Raw genomic sequence first — 27,912 nt, 5'->3', positions numbered from 1 at the left:
AAGGAAGTCAGTTCAAAGCCATCAGAGGAAACTGAAACATGTTGCAATGAGAGCTCTGGTGTTTTGTGGTCTAGACTTTTGAGTGTACCTTTCTTCTGGGGTATATTTTTGCATTTTAACGGTTCATTTGTGGAACGAAAAAGAGTTCAAATGGGCTGAAAGCAACTACATTCTTTACCCAGGTTTTTTCAATCTACATACTTCAAGATGAATAGCAGCAACAAATTGGCTCAGTCAAGTGCCATAAGAGCAGAGGTGAAACGGCATGAATCCGTCCAGAACACAATCAACAAACTGTTCAAGCAGTTTGAGAGGGTTGGTGATCAGCAGCTCCGTTCTGGCCTGAAGGTTTACCTCCATAGTATTCAGGGTAAGCTCTCTTATCATCACAGCAGGTGTGAGCTTTGTTTGACACGAAATTAGAATGTGCCGTTTTGAATCAATTCCACGGTGTTACTGAATTCAAGTATAGCGTTCAAACCTGTGACTTAGATCACATTATAGGTTTGTATAATATGGTTGGTAACGGAAAATACCTTTCTTTCTACTGATTAGCCCATTTGAAGTCTTTCTCAACTGTTATGCCTTGTACATACCCCCTTCAAGTAAAGTGTTATGTACCGTTGTTTGTGATGGAGGTGGAGGTTTCATTTAAGGTCAAGACTGACCAGTTACCCAGAAATGTGTGTGCATCTCAAAACAACTGACTGCAGATCAAGATAAGATCAACCTCTTGACTTCCCCGGTGTTTGGCGCGTTCTTCCACACTCCTCTCTCTCACTTCAACATTTCCATTTGACTTTCTTCTGAGAGTGAAGCCATGTTTGTGTAGCTACTATTTAGTCTGAACACAGGGTTAGCAACAAGTTTCTGTGGCCATTACCATGGCAGCAGGGTTGTTCAACCCAAAACGCTGTCTGCCACCCTTCTTCTGTACCCTCAAAGCCACTTCCTCTCAGACCAAGACAGTTTCCTAGCACCTTAGTTTGCATGCGAATTCTGCCGCTTTCCGTCACTTCCTCCATCCTCCTTCCCACTCTTGCTTAGTTTCTTTCTTGATTTCACAGAGCGTCTTTGTTTTATTGTCGTTCACCTGCTATTCTGCTTTACTAATGAATGAGATGGCTGCCCTAAACCATAACCAAAATTGAGTAGAGATGTTAAAAATAATTGTTCAACCTTTTCTCCCTAGATCATCAATGTATTATTCAGTGAAAGATAGTAATTTAGTCACTCCCCTATTTGGCTGTGGGAGAAAGGTCAACAGAGTCCCTAATAAGTTGAGAGTCACTTGTGCTTTAAACATTTATTTAGCATAATTTATACATTTTGGCCAGCAAATGTTCCATGGCAGCCACGATCAAAGACTCTGACAGTCCACTCTGCGGTACCCATCTCATGGGCTCAATCCCAAATGGCACTCTATTCCCTACATAGAGCACTACTTTTGGCCAGAGCCCATAGTGTGCATTGCACTGGTGTCAGATGCGGCATTTCTGTCAGGAATTGAATGAAAGTGAGTTGGATGAAGCGGATGATGGCCGCCGTGCCAAAAATAGGCTGACCAAAAAAACAGCGTGGGGAGAAGGAATGATGCTCCAGGGTGCCGAATGAAGCCATTTGAATTAGGATCTGTCACATGCAGCAGCTCCGTTCTCTGCAGCATGCCAACACAGTGGGAGAGTGGATGATTTCTGTAGAGAAAACAGATTAAAGGCCCAGTGCTGTAAAAAAAGATATTTTTCTGTGTTTTATATATATTTCCACACTATGAGGATGGAATAATAATGTTCAATTGTGAGAATTATGATAATGCCCTCTTAGTGTAAGACCCGTTTAAAAAGACTGCCTGTTTTGATGGGATGGAGTTTTGACATCACTAGACAGTAAATTGGTTAATAATCCAATAAGAAAGAGAGTTCCAAACCTCTGACAATAACAGCTAGTTTTCCCCTCCCAACTTAGATCACTCCCTGACAGTCCTTGCAAAATTATTGCTTGAACAATGTATCTTGCTAGGAAGCAATTTTTGTTCAAATAAGGTACTTAATTGTTACTCAGAAATGATTTAATATTGAGAGAAAAACGGCTGCAATGGGCCTTTTAAAGAGGACCAGGGATGGCTCACAGCAAAGATGGAATACCCAGCTAGCACATAACGTTCTGAGAACCATAGGTTTCTTAAAGCTTGGTGAGAACGTGTTTTGATTTCTTAATTTAACCTTTATTTAACTAGGCAAGTCAGTTAAGAACAAATTCTTATTTACAATGACGGCCTAGGAACAGTGGGTTAACTGCCCTGTTCAGGGGCAGAATGACAGATTTTTACCTTGTCAGCTCAGGGATTCGATCTAGCAACCTTTTGGTTAGTGGCTCAACACTCTACCTGCCGCCCTATGGTTATTTTGCATACATCCTTCCCACAACTTTCTGGGAGTAGTTAAGGATAGTTGCTTGGCTTTGGAACATTCTCAGCACATTTAAGGAACTTGACAAAAAAAACATTATTTTCTTGGTATTTCATTGCTTTTAACAGAACGTTTCCTAAAAGTTCAAACATGGTTACATTTCATTTCAATTTTGGTAATGTTCTAGGGACGTTCTCCAACTGGTTTGACATTGGGAATGCTCTCAAATAGTTCATAGAATGTTGAGAAACAATGTTTTTCTGTGGGAATTTCAGTACTTCAACATAACGTTTCCTACCGGTTTCCTCATGGTTCTATTTAAAGTCATATTCTCAAATGGTTCTGAGAATATAAAGAAAATGTTTGTAACGTTAAGAGAGAATTCAAAGAATGTTATTTAAAAACAGGTACATTCCATTCTCAGCATTGTTTCCTTTGAAACGGGGTCTGTTTGAATAGACAAAAATAAACAGATTTGTATGCATAAAACAACATGGCATGCTAGCTCCATCCTGGTGGTGCGGTGGACTAATTCCATTGATAGAGAACAGAAGATTATAGGTTTGAATCTCACTGATGCCATGTCACAATAAAAAAAATGCATGCCTTTGCATGATTTAAAGCCCAAGTAAATCAATAACCATGTGTCCGATCTGTGCTAGGAGTTTAAAAAACGTTTACCCCAAATAAGCTAGCAGTGTTATTAAAAGTCTTATTGAAACATTCATTGAAAGTTTTAAGGAAGTTATTCAAAAACCTCCAACTGATCTATATGTTCCATTCTCAGAGCGTTAATAAAACCTCCCTGGAAAACGTTAAAGGAACCAGAGTGAAAGTTCTCAGAACCTCCCTGCAACCTAAAAATAAACATTCCCAGAAAAGGCCACATTTTTACTTCTGTTCTCATAACGTTTAAAAATCGTTCAGTTTTTACCGGTCAGGAAATGTATGGCTTCGTTACCACATCCAATGTGAAACCAAAAACATACGTTCCCACAACTTACAAGGAACCAAATGTGCTAGCTGGGTAATATATAAAAATATCATCCATGCTGTACTGCAGCGCCAGCTGTGCCACCAGGGACTCTGGGTTCGCGCCCAGGCTCTGTCGTAACCGGCCGCGACCGGGAGGTCCGTGGGGCGACGCACAATTGGCCTAGCATCGTCCGGGTTAGGGAGGGGTTGGCCGGTAGGGATATCCTTGTCTCATCGCGCACCAGCGACTCCTGTGGCGGGCCGGGCGCAGTGCGCGCTAACCAAGGTTGCCAGGTGCACGGCGTTTCCTCCGACACATTGCTGCGGCTGGCTTCCGGGTTGGATGTGCGCTGTGTTACGAAGCAGTGCGGCTTGGTTGGGTTGTGTATCGGAGGACGCATGACTTTCAACCTTCGTCTCTCCCGAGCCCGTACGGGAGTTGTAGCGATGAGACAAGATAGTAGCTACTAAAAATTTTGGATACCACGAAATTGGGGAGAAAACGGGGTAAAATTTAAAATATATATATATATATATATCATCCAGCCTCAACACTGCTCTCTGTCAGTGTCCAACTGACTCCCTCTGTGTGTGTGTGTGTGTGTGTGTGTGTGTGTATGTGTCTGTGTGTGTGTGTGTGTCAGAGAGAGAGAGCCCACGTGTCTGACAATCCTTGCCTTGAGCAACCGGATTCTTCATCTCAAATCTGTGGGTGTCTACATCAGATTCATCAAGAGACAGAAAGATGTGCAAACCTCTTACACGTAAGCACAGAAATGGAACACTAAAAATATGATTTTATATGTTCTGCAGGATTTCACACATAAATTGACCTGCTCTCCGAAAATAACATTGTGTGTGAGCCCTAAGGTGGATGTACCAGTCACATTCATTCAGTGCACTTCCTCTGTGTTTGAGACTGCATCATGTTGTTCCTAGGCTGTGTTTTACTCCTTAAGCTAAATGCTGTCAGGGTCTTTTGTATTCAGTGTGAGTGTGGTCAAGGCCCCCTCAGTGACTGTAAGTGGGTTAGAGGGAGGGGAAGTAGGTGGGAGCAGGTGGGTAGTCAGATGTTTTGTATTTGGATGTCAGCAGGGAGAGACTGAGATATGAGTCTAGTGTATGTGAAGATTCTACACCTAAACAACCCTCACAAAACTGTACGTGGTTTTACAACGATACAAAAAACAACATACATTTTATGGGTTATCTGAAATTTGTAACATTTGGATAGAGATGTATTATGGCATAACGAGTCAGGTATAGAACATTTTCAGTTTTTCTTATTTGAATGTAATGTGTAATGATCTTATTGATATCCAATATGTTCTCACCCTCATATCTGCCAATGAACATATATCCTGTATATGGTAGTGAAGGCTACAGGTCAATGCATTTACACAGGGACCATCACACACACACACACACACACACACACACACACACACACACACACACACACACACACACACACACACACACACACACACACACACACACACACACACACACACACACACACACACACACACACACACACACACACACACACACACACACAATTAAGATACAGAGATAGAGATCCTCTGCTGATAGAGTAGGAAAAGAGCTAGGATAACACCACTGGAGCCAGGAAGATCCTAAAACCTTAGTAACAGGCCAGCTCAGCATCTTGAGTAAAGACTGAGGAGGGGGATACTGATGATAGCTCTAACACTGAGTGGCTGTGACGGATCTTGATGAAGCTGCTGCAGCTGTGCAATGAGAACAGACAAGGGAAAGGAGAAGGAGAAAAATAAAGCAGTCGCTATTTTCCTTCCTCTCCACCATCCCTCGTTCTACTCCACCGTCACTCTTGATTACCCTCTCCCACACCTCTTTCATTATTCTTTCTCTGTCTCTCTTGCCCCTGATCTCCCCTCCTCTGGTATCTCCTGCCTTCTTTCACCAGGTCCAGCTTCTCTGAGCTTTTACCACCAGTCTTTTCATCTACGCCTCATCACCTCCACATTCATTACAGAGAGAGAGAGAGAGAGAGAGAGAGAAAGAGAGAGAGAGAGAGAGAGAGAGAGAGAGAGAGAGAGAGAGAGAGAGAGAGAGAGAGAGAGAGAGAGAGAGAGAGAGAGAGAGAGAGAGAGAGAGAGAGAGAGAGAGAGAGAGAGAGAGAGAGAGAGAGAGAGAGAGAGAGAGAGAGAGAGAGAGGGAGGGGAGGGGAGTGACAAGCAATAAAGAGCAGGGACAGCACACAGTCTGCCTGCTGAGAGGGAAAGAGACAGAGAGGGGGAGATAGGATAGAAACAGGGTTTTCCTTCTCTGTTTGGTTTGGCGCTCACACAAGAAGGGGGATCAAGATGAGGGATTGAGGAGGAGGGATTGAGAAGATTCCTCTCTGTATCCATACTATCCGGGTACCAGCTTTGCGACTGTTTATTTCCTACTCATGTCGAACATGATTTGTCTGTATAGCAGAGAGATTCAGAGCCAGAGACGTTCAGTGTTCAGCATGGAGGCTTAGCTCAGCCTCCCAGGCTCGTGGTACTACTGACATGCCCAGTGCCTGACACACTTGAAAGACACAGGGACCGAGGGTGAGAGGCGTGATGGTGGCCGGGCGCTGTGACTCGGTCATGCATCTTCAGATCTCTGCCTCCGATTGGATCCTATTGTCTTTTTCTTCCTGATCGACATCACGTCGGATCACTGTCCTGTCTGTCTCTCTCGCTTTGACCACAACCCTTCTCTGATTGAGTAGAGGCTCCTGTCAGAACACATGGCTGAAGAGAATAAACCATGGTCTGTACGGCTGTGAGGATAATTTTAATCTTTTTTTCAACATGGGAATATTCAAACACTTCAAATTTTCTTGACACTTGATCGACAGTTGCAGTGAGATAGACTATATTGTGACTTGGAGCGGATTTAGTTTTTTCTGATTTGCGTTTTACATCAAATATGGGACATGGAGTTGAACACCATTCGAGATGGGGGAGCGGCAACACAACGCAAATAAGGTCAAGTGAATAATTGAATCCACCTATATTTATACTGCTGCTGTTTTTACCATAGCATGTTTTTGGTTAACACAACTGCACGAATTTCAGATATTTGTGGGCAAAAAATGTTGTATTTTTCTACATTCCATGACAATGGATGGAAGATTAAGTGAAACACTGACATTGGATGACTGGAATCCTAAATCTAAAAGCAGAGAAGAGGGAAAGTGAATAAATACATCTGAAAGTGGGTAGCAGTTCTGTTCTAATCCCCCTGAGGAGATACTTCATCTTTCTCTCTCTCTCTCTCTCTCTCTCTCTCTCTCTGAGTTTGCTCCCAGCTGCTGTCATTTTCCTTTGAGGATCAGAATTTCAAAGCTTGTCAGTCATCGACCCATGTCAGTGTCAGCTCTTTCTGAATTTCTCTGTCTATGGTGTGTCTACCAAAGCCTGATCACATGAGCCGAGCCGACACGCTGCACCAGCGCACCACCTACCTCATCTCCCTCACCCTGGTCAAGGTAGAGGCTGTGGAAGAACATGGAGGGGAGCAGGCCAGGTCAATCACCCAGGGGAGGGAGGCTGGGGATGGGGCTGGGGTGGAGACGGGACAGCCCTTCTCCCCAGAGGACAACCAAGCAGATGTTGCTGTCCTGGAGGGTGGAAAAGTTAGTGAACTCAAGAAGGAGGAGAGGAAATCACCCAGTATCCCCTCGAGAGACGAGGAACCTTTTGTGGGCGATGTTCCTCCTAAAAAAAGTGACGAGTTACCAGACGGAGACAATGGTATTATCTCCTCCGCAGTTGACAATATCAAGACTGAAACATTAACGAGTGGAGAGGATGCAGCAGAGGAGAAAGAGGACAACCGGACGACAGTCACCTCTAAAGTGATAACGTGCAGCACAGCTACACCGCAGACCTCAACATCTGTGGCGGTAGCAGTCGACCCCAACCGCACCCCGACTGGGAGCAGTATCCCTGTACGCACGGGAGGTCAGCATCCAGGGTCCGTGCTCAAAGCCCACAGCCCATTGGCCAGCCCTGTGACCAGCCGCCGGGAGGCCAAGCGAAGCCCCACGGCGTCCCAGAGCCTGGGTAGCAGAGACGGCAGAATCCCAACCCGGTCCCCTGGTCTCTGTCGGGCCTCCTGGGCTGAGAGTGGTGAGGGTCGGGCCAGATCTCAGGGTCAGGGATGTAGGGTTGAAGCTGGAGATGGAGCGGGGAATCAAGAACAAGTGACTGATGAAGCTGGGGACAAAGCTGGCACACAGGAGGGAAGAGGAGGAGCGGTTGCAAAACGAGACAATCCCAGGATGGAGAGGCTGAAGAACAGTTCCGCTTCTCTACCTGCTCCGGTCACCCTAGTCCCCAAGCCCCCACGCAGGGGCTACAGCTGTACCTTGGATGACACTGACCCTAACAGCCAGGCAGAGGACCTCTGTGTGGGCAGAGAGAACAGCCAGATGCAGCCTGGTCCCCACAACCAGCAGGGACAAAAGGGCTCTGCTCGAGATCGTAAGATGCTCAAGTTCATCAGTGGGATCTTCACCAAAAGCAGCAGCCCTGTTTCTGTCACAGCCACCACTTCCTCTAACACAGCAACACTTCCCCCTGTCTGCAATATACAGAGAGAGTCCAGTGAGGAGGACGGTAGGACATCGCAAGCACACACGCAAGCACACACACACACACACAAACAATGCACTCTTTTATGTTGAAATTATCAAACAATAAGGGTCACACGATGACACCACCCCCGTGTCTCAGACCAATAGCCTCTCCTCACCTCCTCCCACTCACAGCATTCACGTAAATGAAGCAGAGTCCCTTCCGACTCTCTCACACGCACACACACAAACACTGCTCTAAGGGTTGAAATACTTTATATACAGATCAAGAGCAAATGTCTGTCGACCATCATGTAACTAGACAGTCAAGGAAGAATCAATTGAGTATCCATTTTATTCTAGTCCCGTATTTGATCCGTATGCCGAGGAATCCATTTGTAATGGAGGGAAGGGAATGAGCTATTCTGAGAGCCTCGCATACATTTGATATTGAGCTCATAATAAAAGGGATGTCACGTGTCTGTGATGTTTAACTTAGAGCCACGTGTGACTGTAAAACCATGATAGAAAGTCTTTTGATCTCTGAGCTGACAATAGTGGACAGTTTTAATCTAATTCCCTTCTGAATGGAACGGGGGATGATTTCACGCAGCCTGAAGGGGTAATCTCTCCACGGCGTAGCTACACTGCGTGTTCGTCCCAAAATGGGACCCTATTCCAGATTTAGTGCACTACTTTTGACCGGGGCCCATTGGGCTCTGGTTAAAAGTAGTGCACTAAATAGGAAATCGGGTGCCATTTGGGACAACGCCACTGTTTAACTCTCATAATGATCCTAATGATTAAAGCCAGAACTACAGTATATATTATGGATATGCAGCTCTGGTTAAAGCCCAGGCTGTGGCAGCAGGCTGACAGCATGGCACCATGACTATCTGTTATTTTGATGTATTGCTTTGGCTGCTGTTTCTTTTCCGTCTCCAAAACTGGAGCGGTTCAAGGGAAATTTGACAATATGAATACCCTCTGGGAAAGTGCAATTACAGCCAATATCCTTAATCCATATCTTTGACGTTCCGCCCACTCAATGCCTGACTATTCCTCCACAAATATCTCTCTCTCTCTCTCTCTCTCTTCCCTGTACTTCATGTTTTCAACCATCTGACATTCTAAGGTCTATGAATAATAAATGTGCCCTATTTGTGTGACAAGTTGATAAAACATCCGAACGCCTTGTCGTTTCATCTGCCTCTGACCAACAACAACAAAAACATGTCACTTAAATCCTTACCCATTTATATGGTCAAGGTCAATAACATGCCGGCATTATTATGGTCTGTGGACTGTATTGACAAGCGGTTTCACTGATATGTGCCTGCAGCCTGTGTTAAATATGAGTTTGACTGGTTTTATGTATGCTTGCTCAATATAAGTATGTGCCTAAAGTGTCTGTATATTATTCATGCTGTTACACATGCATGTGTTCTGTGTCTGGTCACGTATGTGTTCTCTGGGCAAAAGCAGAATCAGGCTAGTGGGGTCTGGAGGAAAGGTTACCATAGCAACATGGGTAGGGAAATGTATGTTATGGGTGTGTTGCACAACGGAGAGAGAGAGAGACATGAAACGGAGGCGAAGAGTGAGACTTTTGATGTTCCTAAAAAAGAATGGAAGGGTAGTGCACCGGAAGGGTCCTTTGAATCTAAGTGACACGTGACAGTTGTTTTCATACAGTTTCTAAGAGGGAGTCTCGATATTCAGCTTTATACGGAGTGTGTTGCAGGCAGCTGTATAAGGATCATGCTGTCTAATTGCTTTGGCAACATCTCTCATGTGGCCTGGCACATAAAAGAGCCCTTTGACTGGGGATGAATTCAGATGGAGTCAAGTTCATCTCTTATCCGAGTGTTCATTTGAGAGACTAGAGAGCTGCCCGCAGTGGTAGCTCGTGTAAAAGCCCTTTTTCTCCTCCCTATCTTTTACTTGCCCTATCTTCTCTGCACTCATTGTGCATCTGTATGGGGATGCATCTGTGAGGGGCTCGTCCAATGGTCTGTAGCCATGATTCAGATCAGAACCAGGTGGCTGTGAGGTAGAACAGTCTGTCCCTGGAACCCACAACAGCAACACAGAGGCACTCAGCACCCTGCTCTCTCCCTCTCTCTCATCACAGAGCCACAGCTGTGGACAGTGGGCAGAGACAACTGGGGGTCTGGGGGTGTGTGCGTCACATCGTATTGGGGGCATGTCACCTCTCTGGCCCAGCAGGGACAGTGGCAGCGTGGCACAGCTCTGTGTCAGCTGACCGTGACTGTGCGTGTGGTGTCACCTCCCTGACCGTGACAAGAGTGCGTGTGGGTGTCGTGTTCCACTGGGAGAGGACGAAGAACGCAGCAGTGTCACCGAACCTTCTCTCTGTCTTTGCAAAGGGAGTTCCCTGCTTCAGACACCTTTAGACACTTTGATTCTTTGCGAAACCAGATGCCGTGACGGGCAGCTTCAGCATATAAAGGGCATTCTAGGAGAACAACACATGCTACTGCAAGCCTCTGAGGGGCAGAGTGGATCAACTTTGAATTGAGAAACTAGTTAAATCCAGTAGTTGATATTATAGTTAAAGGTTGCTTTCATCAGAACCAGAATCAGAATAACCTTAATTCACCAAATACACTGAACACAAATATAAATGCAGCATGCAACAACTGAAAATATTACAACTCAATGAGTTACAACTCATATAATGAAATCAGTCAATGTAAATAAATAAATGAGTGGAAAAAAGGATCTATGGATTTCACATGACTGGAAATACAGATATCAAATCAAATCAACGTTTTATTTGTCACGTGAGCCGAATACAATAGGTTGCCGGACCTTACGAAGTTGCTGGACCTTACAGTGAAATGCTTACTTACAGGCTCTAACCAATAGTGCAAAAAAGGTATTAGGTGAACAATAGTTAAGTAAAGAAATAAAAACAACAGTAAAAAGACAGTGAGAAACAGTAGTGAGGCTATATACAGTAGAGAGGCTATAAAAGTAGCAAGGCTACATACAGACACCAGTTAGTCAGGCTGATTTGAGGTAGTATGTACTTGTAGATATGGTTAAAGTGACTATGCATATATGATGAACAGAGAGTAGCAGTAGCGTAAAGAGGGGTTGGCGGGTGGTGGGTGGCGGGACACAATGCAAATAGCCCGGTTAGCCAACGTGCGGGAGCACTAGTTGGTTGGGCCAATTGAGGTAGTATGTACATATGTACATGAATGTATAGTTACAGTGACTGTGCAAATATGATAAACTGAGAGCAGCAGCAGCGTAAGAGAGGGGTTTTTGGGGGGGGGGGGGGGGACAATGCAGATAGTCCAGGTAGCCATTTGATTACCTGATATGCATTCCCAGTCAGATATGCATCTGTTGATCAGATATACCTTAAAAAAAAGATCAAGGCATGGATCAGAAAACCAGTCAGTATCTGGTGTGACCTCACGTAGCACGACACATCTCCTGCGCATAGAGTTGATCAGGCTGTTGATTGTGGTGTCCCACTAATTTCTTCAACGGCTGTGCGAAGTTGCTGGATATTGACAGGAACTGGAACAAGCGGTTGTACACATCGATCCAGAGCATCGCCAACATGCTCAATGGGTCAGTGGGTGAGTCTGGTGAGTATGCCGGCTTTGGAAGAGCTGGGACATTTTCAGCATCCAGGAATTGTGTACAGATCCTTGGGACATGGGGCCGTACATAATCATGTGGAAAACATGAGGTGATGGCGGCGGATGAATGGCGCAACAACGGGCCTCAGGCTCTCGCCCCGGTATCTATGTGCATTCAAATTGCCATCGATAAAATGTAATTGTGTTTGTTGTCTGTAGCTTATGCCTGCCCATACCATAACCCCACCATGGAGCCTTCTGTTCACAAGGTTGACAGCAGCAAACCGCTCACCCACACGACGTCATACATGCTGTCTGCCATCTGCCCGGTACAGTTGAAACCAGGATTAATCCGTGAACAGCACACTTCTCCAGCGTGCCAGTGGCCATTGGAGGTGAGCATTTGGAGTTAGGTCAAGACCCTGGTGAGGCGTATTTTGACAATTTTTTTCGGTTGTGCAAACCCACAGTTTCATCAGCTGTCTGCGTGGCTGGTCTCAGATTCACCTGGTCTCAGGTGAAGAAGCCGGATGTGGAGGTTCTGGGTTGGCGTAGTTACACCTGGTTAGCGGTTGTGAAGCCGGTTGGATGTACTGCCAAAATCTCTAAAATGACTTTGGAGGCGGCTTATGGTAGAGAAATGAACATTAAATTCTTTGGCAACAACTCTAGTGGACCTTCCTGCAGTCAGCCTGCCAATTGCACACTACGTCAAAGTTTGAGACATCTGTAGCATTGTGTTGTGTTACAAAACTGCACATTTTAGAGTGGCCTGTTATGGCTCCCAGCACAAGGTGCACCTGTGTAATGATCATGCTGTTTCATCAGCTTCTTGATATGCCACATCTGTCAGGTGGATGGATTATCTTGGTAAAGGAGAAATGCTCACTGACAGGGATGTAGACAAATTAGTGCACAACATTTGAGAGACATAAGCTTCTTTTTTTGTGGGTATGGAACATTTTCTAGGATCTTTTATTTCAGCTCATTTACCATGGGACCAACTCTTTACATGTTGTGTTTATATTTTTGTTCATTATACATTTGCATGTGCAGGAATTTGACTTGGTGAAATGGGGCTGCCACAACAAACAGAATATACAGACAGGCGATAAACAGGATATGCAGACACCATACATTATGCAGAAGCAGAGCTTATACAAATCCACATGCAGTATGTGGATTCATGAAGGGTGTCTGGCTACCACACAGTTATAATTCACAGAGCAGTAATTTATCGCTGTTCCTATCCAAGGCCGTTATGATTTGTGATTTTTCAAATTAGAATCCCCATTAGCTAACGCCGTACCATTAGTTAATCTTCCTGGGGTCCAACACCAATTAATAAGACATTACAAACCATTGCAAATTAAGACTTTACAAACATTTAACAAGTAGACAATACAGACAACTAAAATACTTGACAGGAAACACAATTAGTAGATTTAAGGCGATTTGTTCTTTGCTTGGGTTGTCTTCGATGCCCTAAAATTACCTGTCTAGTTTGGTGGTATTGCATGTTGCTAGTATGTACTAACTGGCCTGAAAAGTACAGTGGTTTTTTGAAAAATACAACATTCTTAGCGAAAATCAGAAGCCTGGATAGTAATTTGTTTTCAACGTGAAGCCATGAGAGATTCTGATGCATTTGGATAGTATTCAAACGGATAGAGCAATGAGATAATTTGGCAGCCCTGTTTTGAGCCATTTGGAGCCGTTTTTGATATCTTTCTTTGCTGTAGATGACCATATAACTGGACAGTACTCTAAGTGTGATAGGACCAGGGATTGACCATATAACTGGACAGTACTCTAAGTGTGATAGGACCAGGGATTGAATCACCTGATTCAGAGTGCTAGATGTTTCTTGTAACAGCAATTCCCTTACCCATCTTAATAACAATACTATCTATGTGTTCTGACCATGATAAAGCTGCGTCCAACCTAGTAGTTAGTATTTTTAATTTGCTCTACATGCGTTCTATCCATCGACAAATTCAATTGGGTATCATCAGCAAGCATGTATCTTGAACCAAATACAATACATTTAGTTTTCAAAATGTTCAACACAAATTTGTTCATATCAACCCACTCATACACCACTCTTAGTTCTCTGCTGAGTACATCTGTTAGCTCATTACATTCTGATGCTTGCGCTATACATTTGTAGGGTTATCGGCACTCTACCACTCATGCTTTGTTCATTACTGAAGTTAAATCAGTAGTAAAGATAAAGTAGAGAGGTGGGCCTAGGCAGCTTCCTTGAGGAACACCACAATGCATATCTTTACTATTGGAAAAGCCACCATTAAGAATACTTTTTGCCTTCTCCTGGATAGATAGCTTTATATCCAGGATAGAGCTGCTGACTTGAAACCATCACATTTGGGTTTACCTAGGAACAGTTCATGATCAATTACATCAAAATCAGCACTGAAATTTAGCAACACTGCACCAACTAACTTCCTGTCATCCATCCTCTCTAACCAATCATCTGTCATTTGTCCTAAGGCCGTACTCGTAGAATGCCCTTCTTTGTTTGCATGTTGGAAACCCGTTATCAGACCATTACATGAGAAATAATCCTTGATTTGTACAGATACACATTTTTCCAATAATTAGGACTATTAGTACCAGTGAATGCAGATTTTTGTATCCTTAGGTAGTGGAATAGTGGCTCCTGAGTGGCGCTGCAGTCGAAGGCACTGCATCTCAGTGCTAGAGGCGTCACTACCGACCCTGGTTCGATTCCAGGCTGTATCACAACCGGCCGTAATTGGGAGTCCCATAGGGCAGCGCACAATTGGCCAAGGGTCGTCCTGGTTAGGGTATGGCCGGCGTAGGCCATCATTGTAAATAAGAATTTGTTCTTAACTGACTTGCTTAGTTAAATAAAGATTACATTTAAAAAATAACCACTACTTGGTGAAATTTGAACATGCATTGCCTCTCCTTCACGGTACAATCTTTTATAAGGGTATATGACATGGAGCCATCAGTTGGAATCATAGCATTCCTCAGCCTGTCCACTTTGCCTGTAAAATATTCATTAAAGTAGATTGCGATATCGTGTGGTTTTGTAATAAATATACCCTCTGATTCAACAAAAGAGGCAGACATGTTTGAATTCCTAGCTTTCAACATTCCCCACAGTTTTTTCCTATCACCCTTTACTTCATCAATGTTGTGCTTATAGAAACCCTTCTGTCATTTGTTTAGCTTGGTCACAAGATTTCTTAATTGGGGGGGCATGGGGCACCGTTTGACCTCACAGTGCATTTTCTTAAAGGGGCGTGCTTAACAGCTATATTCATAAATCATTTCATAAGCAAACTTAGTGACATTTCAGGATCATCCTTACTATGATATTCCCCTAGCATTATATACATTATTATCTCTCTCTCTCTCCCTTTGTCCCCAAGCAGCTAGTTGTGCAAATAGTCAAGAGTGGACCCTGAGTCGATCCATCCCAGAGCTCCGTGTGGTAAGACAAATCCATCCTCATGAAAGGTCGTTTGAAAGGGAAGTTAGATAGAGCTTCAGGGAAACTACCACATCAGTGAAGACAGGTTGTGTGTGTTTCCTAACATTTTTTTTTATCTGTGCAGGGGCTGCTGGGAAGTCTTCAGAGTGGCAGGTCAGCATTGGTAAATAGATACATAACAGGGAGCTATCTTCCTCTAGAGAAGATTGAAGGTAAGCGTGAAAAACTCCTATCTTGTCCTCTTCGTCCTATATACCGAACAACTCTGCAGTCCTACCATTTTATCTTTCATGAATCTCTTGACACACAGTAACTAACCTCTGCTCTACTGTTCCATTGTCAGGGGGGAGGTATAAGAAGGAGGTGTTGGTAGATGGACATAACCATCTACTACTAATCAGGGAGGAGGCTGCGCTTCCTGATGCACAGGTGTGTTTTTGTGTGTGTCTGTACCCTCTGAACCATACAGCCTTGTTGTTATCCATGTGCAAGAATTTGTCGCTATAGCACCAGAGACACAGAAAGATTGATTAATAGAATTCACTGAATTACATTGGATTTGTTGGTCAAAATCCATTATATTTTTTTTGTGGGATATTTAACCAATACTGCTACCGCTGACTCGTTCTGCATTCTTCTCCCTCTCTCTCTCCCTATCCTATAAAATCTCTGTCTCCAGTTCAGCAGCTGGGTGGATGCAGTGGTCCTTGTATTCAGTCTGGAGAATGAGGCCAGCTTCCAGGAGGTGTACAAACTTTACAGCCAACTCAACACACTCCGCAGCACTGCCGAAATCCCACTGGTTGTGGTTGGGACACAAGGTAAGGGACAGGAGGCAGGAAAGGATGGGGTGGATTAAGGCCATTCATTATAATGGGCATGTAACAGGTGCATTATAGACGTGCTGCAGATCACACCGGAAACAGTGAGTGCTTGTTTGTTTATTTGGATTCCAATGATCTGTTACTCTAGCAGCGTAATGTGTTCATGACCTCATCTGTCTCTGTTTGTTGTTCTCTACCCTGTAGACAAAATCAGCAGTACCAACCCGCGCGTGATTGAGGACATACGTGCCCGGCAGCTATGTGTTGATGTGAGGCACTGTGTGTTCTATGAGACTTGTGCCACCTATGGGCTCAACGTGGACCGGGTTTTTCAGGAGGGTAAGTCAACTGACATTGAGTACATTGGTGTCAGCAGTGGGATCCAAAATTAATGTGCCAACACAATACAGAATGTCAGTCCTACTTTAAATACAAACATTCAGTCTTCATAAATCGATGCTTCACAAAACATCCCACTTAACAATGCAGTTCACATGCCGGTCAAAATAACATCATTGGCAATTCGTGCCTTCTTACTGATCTTGCTCTGTCCTCTCAGCTGCCCAGAAGATAGTCACACAGAAAAAGCAGTCTGCCCTACTGGCCTCCTGTAAGTCTCTTCCCAACTCCCCCAGTCACTCTGGGGGCTCCACACCTGGTTCAACATCATTCCCTGGACAGGTAACATGCTTCAAACTGTTGACATCTGTATTTTCCCCCAGGCTTATCTCGCCTGTGTTGTTGACAGAAAATCAATACTGTAGTGCAGTGGGACCCACAGGTGGATAACAGCCGTGGTGTTGTAGCTTCTCCTATATGAGCGTTTGACTTAACCTTGAGCTGCGGCTAAATACTGTACACGTGGTTTTTTAGTTCATTTGGGGGATAAAAGGAGGCCATACATGGATTCAAAGAATGGTTCAAAACGTTTGAGAACCACTGTTGTAGGATTTATCCTAGTAGATTGCAAGTGTACTCCAGAAGGAAGAACACTGTGTCAATTGTCTGTTTGCCTCCTTTACTGTTTCATCTCATTTGTCCACTTCACCCCATCCCCCTGTCTGTCCTCCCCTCTCCCTCTCAGGCTAGTAATGGAGGACTGAGTAGTAACTACCCCTCCTCCCTACCCTCTACCCCTGTGATCAGCCATAGAGAGCTGCGGGGTGGGGCGGGGACGGGGGTTGGGGCGGGGGGAGAGGGGGGCGGCAGTGTCACCTCCTCGGGCTCCCTGAGAAACGTCCCTCAACGACGGACCTCCCTGTTCAAGGTCAGTTACTCCGAATCTCTGCTGGTCAAAACTAGAAGACGCTTTCATCAGTGGAACAATGTCCCAAAGAGCCATACAATTCAAGCCAACACATTTCAAACGAGAGCTAAAAAATACATTTTACAATTGTAGATTATAGTAGTCGTTACACGGTTTGTTTTCTCTTCTTCATCCATCATGTAGTCCCTCATCTCACTACATGGGTCTGTCCTGTAAACTTGTGTCAGTCCGTCTTTATACCTGTCACACTCTCATCTCAAACTCTATTTACTTGGTACAACTTCTCTCAGAACCGTCGAGGCAGTGGCAGTGAAAAGAATGTTGACCCTAAAGGTGACTTGGGCAGTGTCCGGGCTATCACTATCAAACAGGTCAGTGTGACACACACACTGGATACCGTGTATAATGAACAAGCTAGTTCTATTGTATCTTCGGTAATAGAAGGGAACATTAATCCCATTGTAACAGAGTATCCTATGGAAGCGGAGTGGGAGCTCGCTGAACAAAGAGTGGAAGAAGAAATATGTCACTCTGTCCAGCAACGGCACACTGGGCTATCACTCGAGCGTCAATGTAAGTCGCAACATAATCAAACCAGATCAACATCAGTAAAATCACTGTGTTGTGAACTTAAATACACAGTAACATTGCAATATTAGTCCAGTGATATTCAGCACATCAACCTAGTCATGGGAATGATTTTGGCGGTGTTTGCAGTTGATGTTCCTCTTCAATAACACAGACCCCAAAGCAAATCAGGGGGAGAGAAATAGGTTTATTCAAAGAGGACAAATCATAAATGTTATGCTGAGAAGCAGATGTTAATTCTTCCCTGTCCTCAATGATTCTCCACAGAACAAAGGGTCAGGATGTAATTTATAAATCCCAACCCTAGCCTGTAGTTGACCAATTAGAATTCCTTGCAGTAAAATTATAGTATCCTGTTTCAGGCTCAATGTATAAACGATTTGGATCAAGAAAAACTTGACACCTGTAGCTATGAGTCCAAGGACTGAAATTCCTACACAGATTCTAAACAGATGTTGAACTGAAAAACAACTATTTCCATTGATTGTTAATTCCCTATTGACCTCTAGTCCTCTGCGTTGTGTATTATCTTACAATATTCTTACAGCGGTTCCAGGACTACATGCCGAATGCTCACGCTAAAGAGATCGACCTATTGCGTGTCACAGTGAAGGTTCCAGGGAAACGCCCACCCAGGGCTGTCCCCCCTTGTGGCCCCTCCCCCTCCCCTGGCCTCAACGACGCAGTCAAAGACACTGGGGCCACGGAGAGCACAGGCCTTGTGCCCGTAGAGGAACAGGCTGGGGCATTGCCTCCTCCAGCAGACAGTGGGGTAAAATGCTGTCCATCGTCACTGTCCAGCAAGTCACACAGTGCTGGTATGTCAGAAAGCTCTTTTTGTGTTCCATTTGTATTCATAATAATGGGTTTCTAATATACAGTATGCCAATGTGGCCTTTGGAGCATGTTAGAACCAGAGCTGCAAGCGCATAACAAACTGTTTTATTTGTCCTTGTACCCCAATGTCAGAAGCTATTGAAGGAGTGACCAGTCTCCCTTTTGGAAAAGACGGTCAATCCTCTCCAATGATTGACAGAAAGAAGAAAACAAGGAAGAAGAGTATGAACCAGAAAGGAGACACAGCCCTTGGACAGGCTGAAGGTGAGCTCTGGGGCCTCCTGCTGTACATCTCTGCCGGATTATTCTGCACTATTTATGTCTCTCTTATTGCTCTTATTTTCCTTCTCCTCCTCTCCTGCTTGTCTGGGCTAACCTGTCGCCCTGCAGCCAAGCGCAAAATGTGGAAATTAAAAAGCTTTGGTAGCTTGAGAAATATTAACAAGACAGGTAACGAGGAACATGAGCAGCTGGATCACTGAATCGTCCTGTGTCTTGGTTGTCTGTTTGTCGGTCACTGTTTACCTGTATTGCACATTCGGATCGAAACTGTGATTGGTAAAGCTCATTATTTGTTTGCCTTATGACTACCAAGCTGTTCGCCCTTTTGTCACCCCATTGCATGCCTGTTGCCTGCTCTGCGAACATATCATGGTGGCACAGTGAGTCTGTTTGTATGTTGTAATTGTCAGACATGTCAAATAAGTGTTTAACAGGGTTCAAACTTACTAAAATATATGTTGCATTCCCCCCCCCCCTGCATTTTACCAACCTATCTTTGTAGATGAGGAGAATGTTGACTTCATCATCGTGTCCAGCACGGGGCAGACATGGCACTTTGAGGCCCAGACTCTAGAGGAAAGAGATGCCTGGGTGGCGGCCATAGAGAGCCAGATCCTCGCCAGCCTGCAGTCCTGTGAAAGCCTTAGGAACAAGGCAAGGACCACAATACACTGGCCTGGGCAGCACCTTAACATTACAATGCCCTTCTTTACATGTATTTGTCATTATTTGTGTGTGTAGGCCTACAGCGTAATAACGTCTGATAGTATAAAAATGTTCCTTCCGAATTTCTGTTCTGTAATTGGGGAGGGAAGATTCCACCGTTTGTCTGTGTAGTGACAGGAATCACTGCCCACGGTGCTGATCTCTGTCTAGTGACGTAGGCAGCCACATGCACTTCATTCCCAGGAAATTGGTGTGTGTTCTTTTATAGGCACGGAGGAGCAGCCAGAGTGAGGCAGTAGCAATACAGGCCATCCGCAATGCCAAGGGCAACAGCCTCTGTGTGGACTGCGAAGCACCAAGTGGGTTTCTAGGCTCTCTCTGTCTTTATCTCCATTGTTATGGGTCATGGCTAGAAGGGATCCAGCTTTTGTAAAATTCACATCAGATTTGACTTTTTGTAGCAGGCTAGGAGAACTTATGCAGCAGGTTAGGAGAATTAATATATCAGGTTAGGATAATTAAGTTAAGCTTAGGAAAAGGGATAAGGTTAGCAAAATGCAAAAAAACAACTTTTTGACGTGACTTTGACAAAAGCTGGATCCCTTCTAGCAATGACCCTTGTTATGGACATCAATTAGATTACGTTAGATGCAGACTGCGCTCGTTTTACCTTACTTCCTGTGCTCTGGTTTGTCTGTCCTTCATCCAGACCCCACATGGGCCAGTCTCAACCTGGGTGCGTTGATCTGCATTGAGTGTTCAGGGATCCACCGTAACCTGGGGACACACCTATCGAGGGTCCGCTCTCTGGACTTGGATGACTGGCCTCGGGAGCTCACCCAGGTCCTGACCGCCATCGGCAACCACCTGGCCAATAGCATCTGGGAGAGCCACACCCAGGGCAGACACAAACCCACCCCGAACGCCACACGGTGAGGGCTCTGTTTGAATGTAATAGACAGGGAACATCTGTAAACCTTACTAGATTTTTTGGTTTTGTTAGAGCTCAAAAGAAAAGCCCTTCTTTTTGTCCAATAAAAAAACATTCTTAGACTAAAATAAGATTGAAATGATTGCATCCAATAATGTGTTGCAGTAAATCAAATGGAAGGTACTGTATATTGTCACAGAGAGCTCTCTCCTGATCCATGAAGAGTTGCCATGGTAACTCATGGTCACTCATTTGTATGTTCGGGTCTCTCTCACAGGGAGGAGAGAGAATCATGGATCCGTGCCAAATACGAGCAACGGATGTTTGTGGCACCCCTGCCTGCTCCAAGCTCCACAGGCCCAGGGGACACTGCTATGTCTGTGTGTCTGCTGTCAGCAGTGACAGAAAGGGACTTGCCCAGGTTCCTACTACTCCTGGCCCACAGCAACAAGGACCAGATCAACACTGCCCTGTCCACCGGAGGAGCACCCTCCCATACACAGCCTCACACTGCCCTGCACGCTGCCTGTCAGCTGGGGGATGTGGTCATGACACAGCTGCTAGTCTGGGTAAGCCCCTGGTCTGGACAAATTATTTCCTATCTTTCCCAAGCACTGGAAGCACTTTGTTAGGGGCGGCAGAGTAGCCTAGTGGTTAGAGCGTTGGACTAGTAACCGGAAGGTTGCGAGTTCAAACCCCCGAGTTCAAACCCCCGAGCTGTCGTTCTACCCCTGAACAGGCAGTTAACCCACTAGGTTGTCCCACTAGGTTGTCATTGAACGTGTTCTTAACTGACTTGCCTGGTTAAATAAAGGTAGCCTTTTGCCCAAGTCACTTCAAATGAGCATAAGGTATTAATTAATTCACCACATTCTCAATGATTATACTTTTTGGTAATTTTATACAGAATGTAAATGGTGAATTGTTCAATCTCTCTCTCCTTGCAGTATGGAAGTGATGTGAAGGCCAGGGATCCCCAGGGCCAGACAGCCCTGACCATGGCCAGAAAGACTGGGAGCAAAGAGTGCGCTGACATCCTGCTGCAACATGGCTGTCCTAACGAGGTCTCCCCCGTCTCCCCCACTGGACCCACGCTTGGTCTCTCCCGTAGATCTAGCACTGCCAGCCTCAGCAGCCTGGGTCGTACCAATTCCAGGAGAAGGGTTTCGTAGCTTTAAGAGGCCATGGTAGCAAACATACAAGGGCTGGTGGAAAAAAAGCAAATAACTATGGATGTAGTGTTTAGTGATGAGCGATTAGTGCTTTTTGAGGTCGTTTCGGTTTAATTATTTAAACACGGTTTGCGATTTCGATTATTTAATTGCTTAGCATTAAATGCACTATGCATTATGTGGGTCGAAAACTGTAACACAGACTAAAACAATTAATAAAAGTCCCATGATGGTAGTGACTTCCCATTACTGCTTACCACTTCTTAACCATCATTTATTCACATTACTTTACTTTAATAAAATTTGTTTTATTTGATGAATATTTTTTCATTCCAAGTCATCATTTCATCTCTATAGAGCTGCTGCCAATGCTGTCTGACAAATTTACTATTTTTTAGTTCTTCAAATTAAATAAGGCATACTTTTATGACTGCTGAATACCAACAATCCATCTTAGATCATGTAATTTCAGGTAGATACCTCTTGAAGCAATAGCTGTTCTCACCTCATGATCGAGCATTCTTCTCTCTTCCCTAGCAGGAGTAAAATAAACAGTCCAGACTAGTAGATGCGCAATGAATTGTGGTTATTGTAGTTAATTATCACGTTTTATGCGCTAAACTATGTAGAAAATTGGCCTGTTGGAAACTACAACTCCCTACAACATCGCACAGTTCAGGCGGGATCTGATTTAGCTCCAGAGAAATTGTACAATGTGTGCAGTGGGGTCACAAAAAAATTTAAACGGTATTAAATTCAAACAATTTAACCAATGTCGGTAAATTAGTTGTTTGAAAAACTAAAAAATAACCGACATTTCGGTTAATCGGTCAGCACTAGTAGTGTTGAAAGTGAGGAAGGCAACAATAATATAAATAAAGTACTCCTCATACAAAAGTAAAGCACAGAAAGACAACATATCAAACATCTAAGGAGCAATATTCATTCCATTTATTGAAGGCAAATGTATTGCTGAAATTGTGAATGTTGTCTGTTTACAATTATTGAAACAAATTAGAAAATAGGTGGGTTAACTGTGATAAACTATTTATATCTAATTAGATTATACATTTTGCCTTTGTTTTAAAATATTGAGAAATAATGCTGATGTATAATCCATACAATGTTTTTGTAATATATATTGTACGTATGTAAGCCTGTAGGAACACATAGGAAATGTTTGTAAGCATGCAGGGTAAAAGTTACAATTCAAAAAATGGACTGCATTTGTTTCTATATGATTTTCAGAGTACTTTAATCTGACTTTTATTTTCTATTTGTTACAATGTATCTATTTGTCATCCCTGTTTGTCTCCGTTTCAATTTGAAACTTTCATGAGTTGTGTAAGTAAACTGAATTAAATGACTTTGTGTGGCCCTCTGGTTCCTGTGTACCACTGTCATCCGAACGCTGGGGCGAGTTACTGCCAAATCGTTGGCATTCAAGCAGCCTCTGAGGCATCAAAGATGGTCTATTATATTGAAAACATTGTCAAGGGACCGCTCTAACAATGGTGGAAGGCAGGTGCGATGAGGTGAGATCAGGTGGGACCATTTTAGCCAACGAGAGGGCAGATACGTGTGTGAACAACAGGCCATAGACATAGATAGGGGACTTTGTATGTGTGCGATTATAGCATCTGTGACAGCATGGGCAGCGCCATTGAGGCCATCTCCATTTTAAAGTAGTCAACTGGATGGAGATTTCTATTAGTTGGATGAAGAATGAAGAAGAAAATTAACTACTTTAAAATGGAGTCACAGACGCTATAAGGGCTTGATTCTGACTTAGGAAATGACACTGTGTTGTTTACGAGCGTCTTTCCTATGCACTTGTCAGTAGTTGATATTCAGACTTACCTTGTGCAGGTGCATAACAGGCTTTGCAGGCGTGGTTCCCTTGCACGCTGAATACATGTAATTCAACAGCTGAACAGTAACAGTTTAACCTGTTATCTCATATGCCTTACCACCATGATATATAGGCCTAAGGCCGAGATAATAAGAAGACAATGTGGCAGAATAAATTCAACCTCACCTTTGCTTCATCACAAAACCGGAGAGCAACCTCTGTCCGGTGGAGTCAACAAAGCATATTGCATGTAACAAACAGTTACATGACCTACAGCATGGTCAATCAAGTTAATGTTTCTGACATTTTTGGACTACTAAACATCTATTCATTTAGAACACTGGAGAGTTACCACAAGTCACAAAGAAAACAGGAGCTGCCTCCACTATTCCAGCACCTTCAACTTCAACATCATTAAATTACCCATGCTTAGTCTAATACAATGACAACTAAAAGATTCCAAATACAATTTAGTCTAATCAACGTCAGCTAAATATCATGTGGTGCTGATTCCTCTGTGTGTGTGTGTGTGTGTGTGTGTGTGTGTGTGTGTGTGAAAGTAGAAAAAACATGTTGACTCTTGTAGAGAAATTCATTTCATAGTTTTTATTTTTTGTTGTTCCAAGCTAGCCTGGCTAAAATTATTTCTTGCTGGCCTTACTTCCTTTCATGGGCAATGATTAGCCATCTAGTTAACATTATCCTACTACTACTCCTAGCTACACATTGATCTTCCATCCTTTCAGGCCAGATGCACAATGTTTGAAATTTTATTTATTTATTTTTTTTTTTCTCCCCAATTTCATGGTATCCAATTGTTGTAGTAGCTACTATCTTGTCTCATCGCTACAACTCCCGTACGGGCTCGGGAGAGAAGGTTGAATGTCATGCGTCCTCCGATACACAACCCAACCAGCCACACTGCTTCTTAACACAGCGCGCATCCAACCCGGAAGCCAGCCGCACCAATGTGTCGGCAACGCACTGCACCCGGCCCGCCACAGGAGTCGCTGGTGCGCGATGAGACAAGGACATCCCTACCGACCAAGCCCTCCCTAACCCAGACGACGCTAGGCCAATTGTGCATCGCCCCACGGACCTCCCGGTCACGGCCGGTTACAACAGAGCCTGGGCGTGAACCCAGGGACTCTGATGGCACAGCTGGCGCTGCAGTACAGCGCCCTTAACCACTGCGCCACCCGGGAGGCAATGTTTGAATTTATTGGATTGGATCAGAATTCCCATTAAATCATTGGCCAGTATGGAGAATTAAGTCCAAATCCCTATCTCGGTCCATGGCTAATTTAGAAAATTGACATTTTTAACTAACTAGCTAGCCACCAGAGGACAACAATGCAACAATTCCATTTTTTTCTGTCAATGATGTTTGGCTTGATTGGTGTGAAGCCAAATCCAAACTGGCTTCCCTTGACACTTTTTTGGTGTGAATACGTCTTATCTGTACACACCTCCACCACAACTTAATTTCTTAGAACTCCACCCAGAACCAGAACAGTGGGAAGTAGTTTGGGTTTGGGGGTGCTGTGATTTTTTATTTTTTGGGGTGGGCCAGGACCATTCACAGTTGAGCTCACTCAGTTTAGCGCAACGCTGATGGGCTATTATTGTATACATGTTATCAGATCCTCGCTGGCTTCCCTTGCAAATCCTAGCTGGTCCAAATCCTCGCTGGTTTCCCTTGCATTCATTGCTGCAGGCATTGAACAATATCATACCCTTTTTGACCAGACATCATCAGATAGATGGGCTACACATACAGAGACAGAGGGACGATGTTTCGCTCGCTCGGATGCTTTCTCCAGTGAGAAACACAAAGAGACAAAAGTTAAATAAAGTATGTTTTTTCCTTTTTTTTCTTAGTAAAGTTTTTGGGGAAGCCTTCCATTGGTATACATGCCACTGCTGCTGAAAACCCTCCCACTTGCTGGCCAATATAATTTTGTCAAATTATTTGCAGCCTGGTCTCATAGACTAGAGTAAATGTAAATGTAAATGCTAGATACTGAAATTAGTATGATATGTTATGTTGGTATGGTTACATAAGAGAGATGGTTACTCAAGGCAAAAACGAAAGTACTTTTAAGTTACTTTGCAACTACTTAGCCTGTTAGCTAACCTTTCCCCTAACCTTAACCCTTTTAGCTAACCCTTCCCCTGATTTTAACCTAACTCCTAAAGACTTAACACTAACCTTAACCCCTAGCCTAGTTAATGTTAGCCACCTAGCTAGAATTTGTAACATATCATACTTTTTGCATATTCATAACATATTTTGCAAATTTGTAACATATTGTAATGAAACAGCAGGGAGCAGGTCTCGAACCCTCGACCTTCGAGCCCGAGGTCCGGCAAGCTATCGACTGTGTCGCAAAAGCATGCTCGTGCGGCAGAGTCGATTTCCGCGCTTATAAACCCAGGGTCGTTACACTATTATACAAATTGTAATTCATAACATATCATATGAAATGGCTGATGGACTTCCACAAATTAATACATACCATACGAAGCGTAACATATCATATTAAATTAAGTGTCTCGGATTTATGCAGAGAATAATAGGAAATGCTAATAGACCAGGTTGATTTTCGGGTAAGGAAAATATGTATGAATAATAAAAACAGGTTTGGATAGCCTTTACTCTTGAAATATGTTGATGAATTAAGAATACAGTGTCACACCCTGATCTGTTTCACCTGTCCCTGTGATTGTCTCCACCCCCTCCAGGTGTCGCTTATTTTCCCCAGTATATTTACCCCTGTGTCGGTTCGTCTTGTATGTTTTCCAACAGTTTTCCCCTTTCTCCTGCTTTTTGCTTTTCTCCTTTTTGTGGCAGGGCATTTCAACCCTGCCACAAAAGGACCAGCTGACATCATGTCGGTGATTCTCTCGTTAACACAGGTGTGAATGTTGACGAGGACAAGGCTGGAGATCACTCTGTCATCATGATTGAGTTCAAATAACAGACTGGAAGCTTCAAAATGAGGGTGCTGCTTGGAATCATTGTTCTTCCTCTGTCATCCATGGTTACCGGCAAGGAAACACGTGCCGTCATCATTGCTTTGAACAAAAAGGGCTTCACAGGCAAGGATATTGCTGCCAGTAAGATTGCACCTAAATCAACCATTCATCGAATCATCAAGAACTTCAAGGAAAGCGGTTCAAACATTGTCTCCTAAAGTTGATTCAGCTGCGGGATCGGGGCACCACCAGAACAGAGCTTGCTCCGGAATGGCAGCAGGCAGGTGAGTGCATCAGTACGCACAGCGAAGCGAAGACTTTTGGAGGATGGCCTGGTGTCAAGAAGGGCAGCAAAGAAGTCACTTCTCTCCAGGAAAAACATCAGGGACAGACTGATATTCTGCAAAAGGTGCAGGGATTGGACTGCTGAGGACTGGGGTAAAGTCATTTTCTCTCTGGAAAAAAGCTTGTCCGGAGAAGACAAGGTGAGCGCTACCATCAGTCCTGTGTCATGCCAACAGTAAAGCATCCTTAGACCGTTCATGTGTGGGGTTGCTTCTCAGCCAAGGGAGTGGGCTCACTCACAATTTTGCCTAAGAACACAGCTATGAATAAAGAATGGTACCAACACATCCTTCGAGAGCAATTTCTCCCAACCATCCAGCAACAGTTTGGTGACGAACAATGTATTTTCCAGCATGATGGAGCACCTTGCCATAAGGCAAAAGTGATAACTAAGTGGCTCGGGAACAAAACATAGATATTTTGGGTCCATGGCCAGGAAACTCCCCAGACCTTAATCCCATTGAGAATTTGTGGTCAATCCCCAAGCGGCAGGTGGACAAACAAAACCCACAAATTCAGACAAACTCCAAGCATTGACTATGCAAGAATGAGCTGCCATCAGTCAGGATGTGGCCCAGAAGTTAATTGACAGCATGCCAGGGCGGCTTGCAGAGGTTTTGAAAAAAAAGGGTCAACGTTGCAAATATTGACTCTTTGCATCAACTTCATGTAATTGTCAATAAAAGCCTTCGACACTTAAGCAATGCTTGTAATTATACTTCAGTGTTCCATAGTAACATCTGACAAAAATATCTAAATACACTGAAGCAGCATACTTTGAAAATTAATATATGTAATTCTCAAAACTTTTGGCTACGACTGTACATGTACAAATTACCTTGACTAACCAATAGCACCGCACAACTCGGTACCGGTACCCCCTGTACATAGCCTTTCTACAATTTATCTTCTTAAAATGTGATTTTAAACCTAACCAAAACTTTAAACCTAATCTCAACCACACTGCTTAATTTATGCCTAAAGGCCAAAAATATCATTTTGGTTTTCATAAATTGTTAGGATATAATTTTGACTTTGTGGCTGTGCTATCTAGTGGAAACAGAGTAAAACCTCTC

General features: G+C 43.9%; 1 protein-coding gene and 1 long non-coding RNA gene across 11 annotated transcripts; one reads left to right on the top strand and one right to left on the bottom strand.

The window, feature by feature from the left end:
- The first annotated feature begins 9 nt into the window (after positions 1–9).
- agap2 (ArfGAP with GTPase domain, ankyrin repeat and PH domain 2) lies at positions 10–23,037 on the top strand. Of its 10 annotated transcripts, none has more exons than XM_021565965.3 (19): positions 5,638–6,394; positions 6,826–8,029; positions 15,035–15,093; positions 15,218–15,305; positions 15,437–15,522; positions 15,773–15,914; positions 16,122–16,256; positions 16,477–16,598; positions 17,002–17,184; positions 17,475–17,555; positions 17,653–17,757; positions 18,320–18,590; positions 18,745–18,873; positions 19,000–19,059; positions 19,394–19,545; positions 19,826–19,916; positions 20,267–20,489; positions 20,766–21,057; positions 21,436–23,037. In XM_021565965.3, exons 1-19 carry the CDS (start codon positions 6,365–6,367, stop codon positions 21,658–21,660), a joined length of 3,678 nt encoding a protein of 1,225 aa, XP_021421640.2. In that variant the 5' UTR covers positions 5,638–6,364; the 3' UTR covers positions 21,661–23,037. The 10 variants fall into 10 exon arrangements, with proteins under 10 accessions (XP_090058978.1, XP_090058977.1, XP_090058980.1 ...); XM_021565964.3 differs by having other exon boundaries at positions 18,742–18,873; XM_090202852.1 differs by lacking the exons at positions 5,638–6,394; positions 6,826–8,029 and adding an exon at positions 10–370.
- On the bottom strand, positions 1,292–22,242 carry LOC149976900 (uncharacterized). The gene is made up of 3 exons (XR_016487280.1): positions 22,166–22,242; positions 20,228–20,498; positions 1,292–1,694 (listed from the first exon to the last, which is right to left on the bottom strand). It is a non-coding gene; the product is annotated as an uncharacterized LOC149976900 (long non-coding RNA).
- Positions 23,038–27,912: the final 4,875 nt, after the last annotated feature.

Source organism: Oncorhynchus mykiss, chromosome 16, assembly GCF_057628025.1.
Source record: "Oncorhynchus mykiss isolate SJ-2025 chromosome 16, ASM5762802v1, whole genome shotgun sequence".
Taxonomy (NCBI): domain Eukaryota; kingdom Metazoa; phylum Chordata; class Actinopteri; order Salmoniformes; family Salmonidae; genus Oncorhynchus; species Oncorhynchus mykiss.
Note: the sequence above shows the minus strand (reverse complement) of the source record. Positions and strands in the feature narration are given on the sequence as shown.